General features: G+C 39.4%; 1 protein-coding gene across 3 annotated transcripts in view; it reads right to left on the bottom strand.

Moving 5' to 3' along the window:
- The window catches only part of usp3 (ubiquitin specific peptidase 3), an 87,435-nt gene that overhangs the window by 71,298 nt on the left and 878 nt on the right, over positions 1-15,259 (bottom strand). For 2 of the 3 annotated variants that reach the window (XM_041178506.1, XM_041178507.1), the window contains exon 2: positions 8,390-8,450. In XM_041178506.1, the coding sequence (XP_041034440.1) occupies positions 8,390-8,450 (61 nt within the window). Of the gene's footprint in view, positions 1-8,389; positions 8,451-14,533; positions 15,235-15,259 lie in introns of those variants that run through there. The other variant, XM_041178508.1, reaches the window with a different exon arrangement.

The following is a 15,259-nucleotide window of genomic DNA, read 5'->3' as shown; positions in this document are numbered from 1 at the left end:
AGAGAATTCCCAAACCTGTGTGTGAAAAAAGTGCTTCCGAGTTTCACTCCTGTAAGGTCTGGCTCTAGTCATAAGTCTATTACCCCAGTCCTAGATTCCCCAACCAGTGGAAACAGTTCCCTCTATCCACCTTACCCATTTAACTTAATATCTTGAAAACTTCAATCAAATCACCCCTTCTAAATACCAGGGGATACAACTCCAGGTTGCTTAATCTTTCCATGTAATTTAACCTTTGGAGTCCATAACTCATTCTAGAAAATCCACACAGCACTCTCTCCAAAGTCAAAAATCCTTCCTAAAGTGTAGTGCCTAGAACTGCTCACAGTACTTCAGCTGTAGTCTAACTGAAGCTTTATATGGCTGCAGCCTGACTTCTGCTCCCTTGCAATCCAGTCATCCAGATATAAAAGTCAACCTTCCATTCGCATTTTTGATTATTTTCTTGACCTATTCATGATGTGTCATGTTTCCCATATCGATGATTACAGACCCCCAAACAGATCTGGGAAACTGTTGCAGGACAAATTACATCAAAGGGTGATTAAGTACAAATGACACAAGGACACCCTATATAAAAGAGCCCTAAAAGCTTCAGGATTGCAGACCACCTCTTAAAAAAACACTGCAGCGACCAGCCTATGTGTAGGCAAGCACTGAAATTTGGTTCAGCATATTTAGAGGACCATTTATGACAAACTCACAACATTCCATGTGCTCAGAGAAATGCCAGAGTGGCTCAACTGCAGAAGTTCCCCCAAGCATCAGCAGTGACAATATGAACTGCCAGTTCTCTAGACGTCCACGCTGATCTCACATCAGACTCTTTAATCATGAGAGGACCCACAAAAGACGTTGACATACTCAAACAGTGAGTACCTTATCATGAGTCATGACATTTTAATGATCTATATACCTGGTTCTCCCAAGTGTCTTTGGACCTACACTGTTTCTAGTTTTTCACCATTTAGAAAGTACTCTGAAGTGGATGACCTCACATTTGTCCTGCAGGTTTGCCCAATCACTTAATCTGTAATTTTATGCTTCCATATACACTGCAATCCTATATGTCCATTAGCAAATTTGTATATGTGGCTATCTCATCTTCCAAATTGTTAATGTAATGTATAGTTGAGACCTCAATACAGATGCTTGCAGGACACCACCCGTCACATCCTGCCAATTAGAGTGTCTGTCCATTATCCCTACTGTCTCCTGCTGCTCAGCCAATTTCCTAACCATATCAATAATATGCCTTCAATTTCATGAGCTTCAACTTTAGTCAACATCAATATCGTCATAAATGTCTTCCGGAGGTCCATATAAATAACTATAGACATTTCCCTGTCCACTACTACAATCACCTCTTCAAAAAAATCATTCAGATTCCTGAGATATAACCTACCCTTTACCAAACCACCCTGGCTCTTCAGAACAGCTGAAAATTTAAGATGTCCAGTCACACTATTCTTGATTATGGGCTCTGGTAATCTCCTACAACAGACTATAATTCCCTGGTTTCCTCCTCTCACCTTTCTTAAGTAGTCAAGTGACATTTGCAATTTTCCAATCTAAAGGAGCAGTTTCCAAATGAAGAAAACTTTGTTGGAAGATTATAATTAGAGCATCTGCACCGTACTCACCTACTTCTTTTAAAACTCTGGGATGGAAACCATCTGGTCCTGTAGATATGTCGCTCTTTCATGCCATAATTTCTCCATCACTTATCTTGCTTAATTTTGATGACTGTGTCCCTGATTCAATAATATTTTCCTTGAGATATTTAGCATGTTAACATACTCCTCTGTTGTAGATACTGATAATCCAACGTGGCTACTATTTCCTTATCTTCAGTGGCAAATGTAACCATCAGTTTTCAAAGGGCTCACTTTGCTTCTGGCCACTGTTTTTGTCTATGTAACTGTAAAGGTTTCTGCTGATTTTTGATATTCCATGCATACTTTTTTTGCAGCTCTTACTACCTGTTGCGTCACTCTTTGCTGCTGTTACCTTTCCCACTCATCAGGATCAGGGCTTTTTTTTGCACTTTTGTATGTTTTTCTTTTAGATTTGTCATCTCTTAGCTCTTCAGTTGTCTTTGCCTTATTTTTTGGCAAGAACTCTTGCCCTTTAGAGGCATTAACTGGTTCTGCATCACATTAAAAATTCTTTCAACATCTCCCACTGAGCTCCTCTCATTTTACCCATTAACAGATTTTCCCAGTTTACCCTGGAGTCTCTTTTGAAGATGGGGGAAGAGATGCAGCAAGGCAGAGGACCAGAGTGCCACACTAAGGCAGAATGCAGAAGGTACGAGTTGGGATAATCACAGATATCATTACAGGAGTCAGCTTGTGAAACAAGAAGAATTCTATATTGTGTGTTGGGGAGGCTGTAGACGATAGAAGCTGTTGAATAGTGTGTTAAACTTAGTGCTGGAGTTCTAGATGAATTGTATTTTCTATAGCTTGCAAGGCCAATAGAACAGATTTTGGAGAAGTCAGACCAGTGACAAAGGCATAAATAAAGGTTTCAGCAGAGGTAGAGAAATGATAGGGGCAGTCAAGATGTTAGATCAAGGGATGGAAAAGGCCTTCTTAATGATGAATTAATCTGCACTTTGAAGCACAGAAGGTAATGGTTTCTGACAGGAACTGAGCCACATTTTCTCAGTTTAAACAGATGCCAAAAAGCACAGCCTGTGGTTCTTAGAGAAGGAATGGGTGGGATGGGCCCAGCATTTCCTACAGAGCTTGAAGCAGCAGCAACTTTGTTTCCTCAGCTCCTCTTTAAGAACAACAAACACCCACAAACTACCCCAGAGCTGACACACTGTTAGTTCTTCATCAGGATCTTGCAGTCTGTAGCCAGAGGCCAAGCTTTAACCAGCAGCAAGTGAACAGCTGGAGGAGAGACCGACTGTACTGGGCAGTAAGGATTATTTTTCTAAATTATTTTTGAGTAACATATTCTAATCATTTTTTTTAATTGCACTTCACTCCTCCATGTTGTCTAAATGTTTGAACAATTGAATACCTTTTCCAAAATGTAATGTGATGAATGAATTTGGTTTTAATCTATGTCAATTCTCCACAGCCCACCTTGAAAATCAAATGCCTGACATTTATGGGTTGTCTCATAGGTCCAGGTATAAATTGTATTTGGAAGTGATAAAAATCTGAACCCCACAATACAATATGTAGAAGGTATTATACAGCATTATATACTCCATGGCATAGAAAGCTTTGCATTTATAAAGCACCTTTTACCACCTCAGGGCTTCTCAAAGAGCTTTACAGCCAAATTAGTCCCTTTGAAGTGTAGTCATTGTTATAATGTAGGAAACAAGGAAGCCACTTTGCTGAAAATAAAGTGCTTCAAACAGCAATATAATGGCCAGATAATGTTTAAGATTTTATGATGTTAGTTGACTGATAAATACATCCTGGATTACATGTCCAAGCAGGTAGAGATAGTGACTTGTGTCAGCCCCTGCCTTAAATGGTGCAATTTGTAACTCAGAACTTATTCCACTGGCATTTAAATACATTACCAGATATTTGCATGAATTATGAAATTAATTTCCTATTTCATTGTGGGCTTGAAAAGAAAACCAACACGTTCAATTTATAAGCAACAGGTAGCTGTGCTGAAAGATTACAACGTTCAAAGAACACGTGTCAATGGTATTGCTGTTAAGATGCATTATAGGATTACCCATGAAATAACTGCATCAGTGAAACTTTTCTGAGAGAGAATTTTGAAGAACTGCATGCTGCAATCTGCAGAAATAAGAGTCGACGCTCACAGTGACCGGGGTCAAAGAATCATACTAAAGTGGGCTGCAGGCCTCAATTTAATAATAGAAATGAGCTGCCTCCATCAGATGTTGGGGAACAAACTTAGACCTGCTGCATGGTGGGGTAGAGGAAAAATCAGGAGGGGCCAAGTACAAATATATAGATAAAAACAAAAAACTGCGGATGTTGGAAATCCAAAACAAAAACAGAATTACCTGGAAAAACTCAGCAGGTCTGGCAGCATCGGCGGAGAAGAAAAGAGTTGACGTTTCGAGTCCTCATGACCCTTCAAGGGTCATGAGGACTCGAAACGTCAACTCTTTTCTTCTCCGCCGATGCTGAAGGGCCAAGTACAAGCCTGGCAGCAACACACACTACTACAGAGCTGGAAGGAACATTCCTGCTCCTCCCATAAATAATTCCCTTCAAGAAAATGGACAAAATGGTTATACATTTCTACCCCAACATTTCCAAAGGCCCTCGCCAAGCACCAGGATGTCAGATCAGGCTCACTCGATAAATTGAGTTCAACAGCCCTGGTCTGGAAAGATGCCAGGTTTCAATCAGGTCTTTAAAAGCTCAATTATTCAAAATAATTTGCTGGACTTAGCCCCTTGCTCTCCAAACATTTATCAATGGACAACATCACAGATTAAGAGACAGTGCCTGAAACTCAGTTAACAAAAAATTGCATCAACATAAGAAACCAAAACAGAAATGCACCATACAACCATTGCTCCACCATTCAATGGGATCACGGCTGATCATCTGCCTCAGCTCCATTTCCTCGATCACTCCCCATATCCCTCCATTTCCTGAGAGATCAAAAACATGTCTATCTGACCTTTGGCTATACTCACCGACTGAGCAACCACAACCTTCAAGGGCAGAGCACTCTAAATTCGGAACTCTCTGAGCGAAGATATTTCTCCTCATCTCATCTAAAGGATCGACCCCTTATCTTGATGCTATGCCACCATGTTCTTGATTCCCCAACCAGGGAAAACAACCTCTCAGTGTCTACCCTGTCAAATCCCTTCAGAATCTTAAGTTTCAATGAGATCACCTCTCATTCTTTCAAATTCAAAAGGGTATAAGCCCAACTTACTCAACCTCATAGGGCAAACCTAGAGAAAGTTCGCTGCGCCACTGCCAATCTAAGTAATATCCTTCCTTAGATAACCTCAAATCAGAAGAAAAAAAAGAGTAGGTGGCTACTCAACCAATCGAGCCTGCTCTGCCATTCAATAAGATCATGGTTGATCTGACTGTGGCCTCAACTCCATTTTCCTGCCCATCCATAACCCTTGACTCCCTCATAGATCAAAAGTCTAACTCAGCCTTCAATATATTCAGTGACCCAGCCTCCACTGCTCTCTGTGGAAAAGGATTCCAAAGACTAACAACACTTAAAGAAATTCCTCCTTATCTCCATCTTAAATGGGAGGCCACTTATTTTTAAACTGTATCCCCTAGTTCTAGATTCCCCCAAGAGGAGAAACAACCCCTCAGCATTTACCCTGTCAAGCTCCCTCAGAATCTTGTATGTTTCAATAAGATCACTTTCATTCTTCTAAACGTCAATGAACATAGGCCCAAACGGCTCAATCTTTCCTCATAAGACAATCCCTTTACTCCAGGAATCAACCTAGAGAATCTTCTCTGAACTGCTTCCAATACAAGTATAGCCCTGCTTATAGAAATTTTTAAGATATGCTGCAAAAATTTAGGTCTGGCAGCATCTGTGCAGAAGAACAAAGTTGTTGTTCAACTGTTAACTCTGTTTCTCTCTCCAGAAATGCTGTCTAACCTGCTGAGTTTCTCTGGCATTTTTTTGGTTTTATCAAATTTCTAGCACCCACAGTATTTTGCTTTTGTATATCCCTCAAGTACGGAGGCCAAAACTGTATACTAGGTATGGTCTCACAATTATACAATTATAGCAAGACTTCCCTGCTTTTATACTCCATCTTCCTTGCAATAAAGGCCAACGTTCTATTTGCCTTTCTAACTATTTGCTGTACCCGCATGCTGATTTGTGATTCCCAGTTTCCTCTATATCACAGCATTCTGCAGTCTCTCTCTAATTTAAATAATATTCTGCTTTTCCATTCTTCCTGCCAAAGTGAACAACCACACTCTTTCCCACGTTATACTCCACCTGCCAAATTTTTGCCCATTCATTGAACCTATATCCCTTTGCAGTCTCTTTGTATACTTCCAAAATTGTTTTCCTATCTTTGCATCATCAGCAAATTTGGGTACAAGTTCCTTCATCTAAGTCATGAAGATAGATCTGAAATAGTGGAGGCCCCAGCACTGACCCCTGCAGCACTCCACTCAGTAAAGTTTGCCAACTTAAAAATTGTCCATTTATCTTGACCCTGTTTCTTGTTAGTTAGCCAATCCTTTATCCATGCTAATATCTCATCCTCAACAGCATGAGCTCTTAGCTTGTGCACTAATCTTTTGTGGCATCTTATCAAATACTTTTTGGAAATCTAAGTGCACTACATCTACTGGTATCCCTTTATTCACCCCATTTGTTACATCAAAGAACTCTAAAAAACTTGTCAAGCATGATTTCCACTTCACAAAACCATGTTGACTCTGCCTGAATGTATTATGATTTTCTAATTGTCCTGCTACTGCCTCCTGAATAATGGATTCTTGCATTTTCCAGATGATAGATAGTAGGCTAACTGGCCTATAGTTTCCCGCTTTCTGTCTCAGTCCTTTCTTGAATAGTGATGCTACATTTGCAGCTTTCAAATCCACTGGGGCCTTTCTAGAATTTAGGGAGTTTTGGAAGATTGCAACCAATATACCCATTATCTTTGCAGCCACTTCTTTAAAAACCCTCAGATGCAAACCATCAGGTCCAGGAGACTTGTCAACCTTTAGTCTCATTAGTTTTCCTAGTACTTTTTCTAGTGATTGCGGTTCTTTTAAGTTCCTCTTTCCCTTTTGCCCCTGCTTTCTTACTATTCTTGGGATGATTTCCAAGTCTTCTACTGTGAAGACAAGAGATTTCGAACAAATATTTTGTGTCATTTCCCAGTCTCAACCTCTAAGAGAACAATGCTCACTTTAACTACTTACTCTTTTCCTTTTTGTAGAAGCTTTTACTGTTTGTTTTTATATTTCTTACAAGCTCTCTCTCATACTCCAATTTCTTCATCTATGCTTTTTAACTCATCCTTTGCTGGCTTCTGAAATTTTTCCCAATCTTCCGGCCTATTACTAATTTTGCAGCATTGTCCCGTCTTTTCTTTCAATTTGAAATTGCCCTTTACTTTTTTAGCCACAGATGACGCATCCTTCTCAGGTTTTTTCGCAATGGAACACATCTCCTTAAATGCCGGCCACTGCTTCTTAACTGTCTTACCTCTTAACCTCTTTACCTAGCCCTCATGCTAACTTTGTGCTCCTGTACAAGCAAACCCAAGTCTCTCTGAAATTCAATGTTTCAAGTGTTCATGCATTTTCAAAAGAAATTTTTTTCTATCCTTGCTACCAAAGTGAATAATCTCATACCTCCCAAAATTGTACTCCATTTGCCCATTCACTTAACCTGTCTATAATTCTCTGTAGCCTCTGCATCCTCCTCACAGCTTACATTCCCACCTAGCTTTGTATCATCAGCAAACTTTGATAAATTACTCTTGGTCTCTTTCAGTCGCCATTAACATGGATTGTATATAGCTGAGGCCCCAGATCTTTGTGGCACTCCAATAGTAACAGCCCGCCAACTTACAAATACCTATTTACCTCAATTCTACATCCTGTTTGTTAACCAACCCTCTATTCCTTACTAAATATTACCTCCAGCTCTTAAGCTTTGAGTGGCACCTTATTGAATGCCTTTTGAAAAATCCAAGGCTACTACATCCGTTGGTTCTACCCTATCTACTCTACTAGCCTCAAAAAACTCTAAATTTGTTCCTAAATTTCCCTTCCATAAAACCATGTTGTCTTTGTCTGATCATACTATGATTTTCTAAATGCATTAAGGTTTCCTTAATAATAGATTCCACAATTTTCCCAACAACTGATGTTAGGCTAACTGGCCTGTAGTTGTTTTCTCTCACCTTCATTTTTTGAATAGTGGTTACAATTGCTAACTTCCGATCCGCTGAGACGATTCTAGAATCTAGGGAACTTTGGAAAATCATGACCCATGTGTCTGCTATCTCTTGTAGAACCTTAGGGCGTGGGTCATCAAGTCCAGGGTTTTTTTCAAAAATCATTCTACTCCATTAAATATTAGTCTATCATATTTACACTATATCATTCAATGGGGAATTATTCTGCAATGGTTCCAGACCATACTGTATTAAACTAGCAAACAGCTTTGTTGGGTGGTAGGAAATATTTAAAAAATAACTATAAAAACATTTAACAATAACTAAGTTAAAAAATCATGCTGAGCTTGCAATCTGTTATCAAGTGTTTCACATTTCAACTGAAGTTATACACCTGCCAATCTTTATACAACACAATCACTAAAGAACTCATGAATAACTGCTACAATCAAAGTCTGAATACATCTTTGTGACAGTCTGAGACTCAGCATAATTTTACCTTACCTTCCACAGTGAACACTTGAACACATTAGACAGACCCATGGACTTTTGTTGGAGCGACAAACTGCAAAAGAAAATTGAGATCATGGTTTTACTTTCAGAACTCTCAAAAGTATCTTCGGGGTGTTTATTTCTCTTCTAAGATATATATTAAGAAAACCTTGCCTAATGCAGAGCAATACTAAATACTTCTGGAAATACAAAGTTCCCCATCCCCTGTAACTCTGGTAAGTATGCAGTGTTCAGGCTGTGGTATAAACTTACAGACAACAGCTTGGAATTCAGACAGCAGGAGCAGCCCTTCATTTCCTATAGAATCCAACTGTTGTTTTTAAGGAGGTATTGAAACATTTTGACGCGACATCAAACAACTGAACTTCACAAGAACCCACATACTCTGTGCTGGTAACAACAGCTGGCCCAAAAGGACGGCTGTGTAAATGTAATACAGTACTTAATCCCTGCTTAGGAGATTTTCAGGGTGAGCAGTCAGTCATTTCTAGTAATGGTCAAGTCAGCTCACGATGGCATGGTGAAACATACTTGAACATTCTAGTTATCTGTTAAGGTTGAATCCTGTGTAACTTTTTATATAGCGCCTTTAACGTGAAGAAACATTCCATGGCATCCAGAAATGTGATCAAAACAAAATAATACTTTTGTATTTATTACACTGCAGCAATAATTAAGTGGAAATTAGTTATCATAAAGATACAACATATGAATGAAAAAGAGAATAACTACACTTGTACACTCATGCAGAGTTTATTACACTTTAAGGTAATAAATGCAGGCTGTTTTGTTGCTGCACTTTTGAACTTAAACAGGTTTGAGATAGTCCCTTGGTGGTCTGACATGTCAGAGTTTTAGTGAGCTGTTAATCTCCTTAGTCACACTGCCACTGATGTCCAACTAGAACTGTTTTGCAGTTATAGTGGATAATATATATATATATAAATAAAAAATCAACATACATGAAATCGTCTACATTCTTGTGAAATGCAGTCTCTGCTGTTACCTAATGAAACAAAAATTAATCACAAACGGATTCCCACTCTCAAAACTTCTCTGGCTTCAATTAAAAAGGGGCTACAAGAGCAAGGTTAAAAACAATCGCATTTTTCATTAAACTAATCTAGTCACTAAGCTTTGAGGGGAGAGGATGAAAGAGTAGAAGATTTAAGAATGTAAGTTGGCTAGGAAATGTACTGTTGCAAAAATCATTTTTTAAAATGCACCGCACTTCAAACAGTGGGAGAGTCAGGCGTGGGGTGGATTTCTCCTGTAGTGTTCACCCATTCTTAAGGTGGTGACTCATGCACTGACCGCTCTGTGGCAAGTCATTCTAGTGTGTAGACGATGAATGCTGACTGAGTATTTGGCTTTGGAGGCTGAGGGAGTATTTGGCTTTGAAGGATACCACAGCCAGTGCAAATCCAATCCTCACCCAATATCCATATCTCCTGCTGGAAAGCAATTAGGTGCATTGGAACAAAAACAAAAATACCTGGAAAAACTCAGCAGGTCTGACAGCATCTGCGGAGAGGGATACAGTTGACGTTTCAAGTCCGTACGACCCTTCATCAGAATTTCACTATCATTCCTACTTTCCACCCTATCGCTCGTGCCTTTCCCTTGCTTAAAACTGGTCACACCTCAATTTCTTAAAGTTCTAATGAAAGGTTATCAACCTAAAACATCTCTCTTCGCAGATGCTGCCAAACATGATGAGCATTTCCAGCATTTTCTGTTTGTATTTAAGCTTTAGAGCTGAGTGAGATCCTAGCCAATGAAAAGTTATCCAGGTACCTAATGCTGGGTAAAGGTTATGTCTGGATAATAGCTAAACTTTCAACAGCAAGCCCTTGGGTGCTGATTAACTATTGCAGAATTGTAATAGCCTTTAAATATTTACTGGCAATATTTAACTCCCAAGGGATTAGAGCATTTAACTGCTCTTTTTCAGTACATATATTTTCAGCTACCCTGTGACTGGCATTTGATTTGCAGAAATCAATTCCTGTGGGACTAAAGATGAGTGGAATTTAATCTGAGCACAAATACATTTAAAGTTATTAAAAATCATCAGCAGAACTAACTTCAGCTCCAATTTCAAATGTCAAAGTCTATACCTGCAAAAACAATGAAAGCACAATCAATGCTCTTTTTCTGAAATCTTATCTCAATCAAGTTCACAGATGCTCAGATTACAGGTTTTAAAATGTCAAGGCCCCAGAAACTACTTGTGCTTCAGGTTTATATTTTTATGGAATCAAGTGCACAACATATGGATGTAATTTCAGTTACGGTTAGGTTACTGAACTGATTTTCTACCAATAATTCCTCAAAGATTTCAGCTGCACAATTTTTAGCAAGAATTAATTTGCACACAATGTAACTCTGGCTATGTATTACACCAGAGCTGGCCTCCAGCAGCTCAGCCTTTGTGGAAATGTACATATATGTTTAATTGTGGTCCAAATTATGTTTCATTAATGCTTTGCAAATGAATGTCTATCGATTTCCTCAGGTTTTCAGTTTAGGAATAGTGCCTACATGGCCCTCATTCAGACACTGTCAGGCAGAATTAATGCAGACTCCCTGAACTCTATTCCCATTTGTCCTGTTTAAAATAAACTAATATTTCTCACACGCCTAAATTAAAATTTGTGGTGCTATATTTAAATCCACTTTAATGCTCACTCCCACCACCGCCTCCTCGAGGGCAATTCATGCTGGCCTTGCCAACATCGCCCACATCTCATGAACGAATAATAAAAAATTATTCAAATATTATCTCAAAGTCGCTGGTAATCATTATTTACAAAGAACATCTACATAGGCTAAACCTACAGGTAAACTTGAATCTTAAACAGACGTAGTAGTAATGGAACTAAAATATTTCACTTAAACTGGATTTGACGTAATTTAATAATATAACTAGCATGTGAACCCACCAAGAACTTGTAGGAACTAGAAATAAGTGCATAACTGAGTTCTGGATCTTCTTACCAACTACTCGGTCAGTGGAGCCTTTACATCACAAACATTACCACCACTGATTCTCTCCTGCTTTCACTTCACAAATACAACTGCCGGTTGCAAGCAGAGCTCCAGAAATAAAGAACTAAAGGGATGAGACAGGATTACTATATGGAGATTCAGCTTTATCAACACTGAAAACATCAGCAGTAACCCTCTAAATGGAGGGAACAGTTAATGAGTGGAATGGGAGTTGGGGGGGAGAAGAGGAAATCATTTCTCCCTTCCTCGTTTGTCTTTTTACTTTACCTCTCAGTTTTCCCCTTTCATTAAGGGTTTTCTGACACATTAAAAAAATTAATTCCCTCTCTTCTTTGCCTTTCCAAATTTATTTTTGGTGCTCGTTTAATTCTTCAGGTAGATGACTTGCTTGTCAAGCCACTGTTCTAAATTCTCTGAATGGAAAAGCCCGTTTTCTTTTCTGATGGTATCTCCTTCCCAAATGGAAGTGTTAACCAGTTTAAGGTCCCAGATTAAAGAGATCACAGCTCCCCATTTTTGGATCAATACCTTACTACCCAGTAATGCATTAATGAGAAACACCATTAAGCAGATATCACACTGTCCTTTCCACTTCCTCTCGCAAACACCAGCAGCAGCAGGAAACAGGCCTCTTAAAAACAGAGTAAATAGTTCAATGATTGCTTCATTCCTCACAAAGCTATTGTTTAAAAATCACATTTCCACTCTCAGTATCCCATGCTAATGCACAAGATTATGGAATTGGTAATTTCCTAACATTTGGCAGAAAACACAATGAAATCTGTGAAGTCTTTTGCTAGTTCAATACTTAAACTTTCCTGCAAATTCATACAATAAAGTAATTGTTCACAGCAATCGGATCACCAAAAATAAATTAACTCCCTTAACCACACAAATCATTCAAAAATACATTTAGATATCAATTTTATATACTCATGATTTAGCTCCACATTTTATAATAAATCTTGATATTCATTTCAAAACAAGAGTATAGCTCGCTCACTCTATAGCTCAACGTATGGTACAGACAAATATCTCTGGTTCAAACCCGTGCTCAATTTTGTTTTTGATTTTCATTTGTACGATGTGGGCATCACTGGCAAGAACATTTATTGCCCATTCCTAATTGCCCTTAAGAAAGTGGTGGTAAGCCACTTTCTTGAACCAGTGCAGTCCATCTGATGTAGGTACACCCACAGTGCTGTTAGGAAGGAAGTTAAGAGGGTTTTGACCCAGCAACAGAGAAGGAATGGTGATATAGTTGCAAGTCAGCATGGTGTGAGACTTGCAGGTGGTGGCATTCCCATGTGCCTACTGCCCTTGCCCTTCTAGGTAGAGGCCATGGGCTTGGGAGGTGCTGTTGAAACTGCCTTGGCAAATTGCTGCAGTGCATTTTTTATATGGTACACACTGCAGCCACTGTGCATTGGTGGTGGAGGGTGTTTAAAGTGATGGGAGGGATCCTGATCAAGCAGACAGCTGATTTGAATTGGCATTAAGGCTGGTGAGGGAGAGGGGAAGGCCCTGAACAATAACATCTGTGGAAACCAAATCAAGGGCAATATCTGACTAGTCACAATAGCCCTTTTAGGGAACAGTTTGCCAACACAGCAGGCAGGGAATGCACATATTGCAGATATTGGGGAAATGACTCCCAAAAATGTTACGCCTCAGGCAGACTGATAACTCCAAGAGAAAAATGGGGGGAGGGGGGGGTTTAGAATATGAGAGTGTACTGTATACCATACAGCCCTAAAAAGAATAACAAAGGTTCCTATGGTTTCCTGGTGCTGTTGCCACTCGTTGGGGGCACATTGCACTAAACCTTTTTTGAAACATCTTGGAGGATACTATAACTTTGTGAAACAAGTTGGGACTCTCAGCCTGGAAAGGTGGTGTCCAAGATCTTATAAAGAGGGTAAATGGTATGGAAAAGGTAAATCTGAAAAAGCACGAAATTAAATTGCAAGAGTAGGACATGGAATCAAACCTGTTAAAAAATAAATGTAGGGCTGATATCAGGCAGCTCTTCTTGACAAAGAATAGCCAACAACATAGGGGTATTTGAAGTTATGAAGGGCTTTGCTGGAATGCTCAGGCACAGACAGTTTCCACTGGCAGGAAAGTCAGTAACCAGAGTGCACAGATTTAAGGTATTTGGCAAATGAACCAGGGCCAAGATGAGATTTTAAAAAACCATCTGCAATTCTGTTTCTAGAAGTGGTGGAAGCAAATTCATTAGTAATATTCAATGGGAAACTAGATAAATACCTGAAAATTGAAAAAAAAGTTGCAGGGATACAGGGAAAGAGCAGTGGAGTGGATAGCTCATTTAAAAAGATGGTACAGGTATGTTGGGCCAAATGGCTTCCTTCTGTGATGTATGTGTCTATGATTCTAATACATGGAATGGACTCCAAGGTAGAAGGCTGGAGGTGGGCACCCTGACATAATGATGGTGCATATGAAGGGCCTTTAGAATATTTTGAGATAAATGAAGCTATGTGGATCTCATCCATAATTATCTTGTGATCTCAAGGTTGTGTTCCAGTGATGTGAATGAAGACAGCACCACCCAGTTTACTATTCCCATTCACAATGTCACACTGCAGGCAGCTCTGCATGCCTGTTCTTAAGCTGCTTTGAAAATCAGTGACATTGCATCACTGGGAAACACCCATTTATAACATTAAAGATTGCAATGACAACTCTACTCTCACCTTTAACCATCTCGTGTGCACCAGTCAGGAAGTAAGTTCTGGGCTGCTGAGATCACAGTACTATAAATGGTCAGTGCTGTTACTCTACTTCGATTAACACTTTGGCCAAACATTCCCTAAATCTTTGTGTGTGGTTTACCAGATGAGTCAGGTGACAAATGTATCAGGGGACCACCCACACATGAAACCAAAACAAGCCTAATGGGATTAAACTTCAGCTCAGCACTGCAATTCCAAAACATCAGTAAAACAAAGCTACATTTAAATTCCAGGCTGGAACAATCATGCATATTGAAAAATTATTTCAAAACGCCCGACACATCCTGAACATATATTCAGGTTTTCCATTAATTATGCTTTTATACTGCTATTTTAATACGCAGAGATCATTTTTTTCACTCACATTACTATTTCGACGAAGTAGTCCTTCTGCAAGTCTGAAATTATTTTCAGAAGTTTTAAACATTTGCCACGACAAGCAAAAGGAAAACCGCTCGGAAATTATGAAATCCCAGAGGTTGCCTGAATGTCCTCAAATCAGATTTTGAACAAAAGCACTTCAACGATAGTTGTGCGAGGTTTTTTTGCGTTTTAAAACTAACCTACAAAATCACCCACAATACAACACCACTCCCATATACAATATAAAGTGTAGACATTTGAACCTTCTAGACAGGGAAGTGTTAAGGAAAAAGTGGGCTTCGGTAATCTGCCATTAAAGCTGCTAACAATTATCACAGGAAAAACTTCACATCGCTTAAATCTAAATTCCTATTGAATTTCGCTTGTAGTGAGACAAAGCTGATTAGATCGCAAAGCCATCCGTCTCCTCAGTACGAGTTTTATCATTGTACAGAATTCTATGTGCAAGGTCGACCGAACTGTGCGGAGCCTGCAGTAAATGCTAGCTTTTGAGATATGGAGACCATTCCCATTAAAGCCAAAGTAGGCCTGGAGAACAAGTTTCCTTCAGACGTTGCACTGGGCAGCCCAGACAATGGAAACAATACAAGGCCTAACATCTGAGCAAAGAAAGGGAAGCCAGTCTGCTCCGACTCCGAACACGCCTTCTACAAAGAAAAGTCGCTCGCAAAGTCTACAGTAACCCGACTGTCTTCCGTTTTGCAAA

Source organism: Carcharodon carcharias, chromosome 32 (assembly GCF_017639515.1).
Source record: "Carcharodon carcharias isolate sCarCar2 chromosome 32, sCarCar2.pri, whole genome shotgun sequence".
Classification (NCBI taxonomy): domain Eukaryota; kingdom Metazoa; phylum Chordata; class Chondrichthyes; order Lamniformes; family Lamnidae; genus Carcharodon; species Carcharodon carcharias.
Note: the sequence above shows the minus strand (reverse complement) of the source record. Positions and strands in the feature narration are given on the sequence as shown.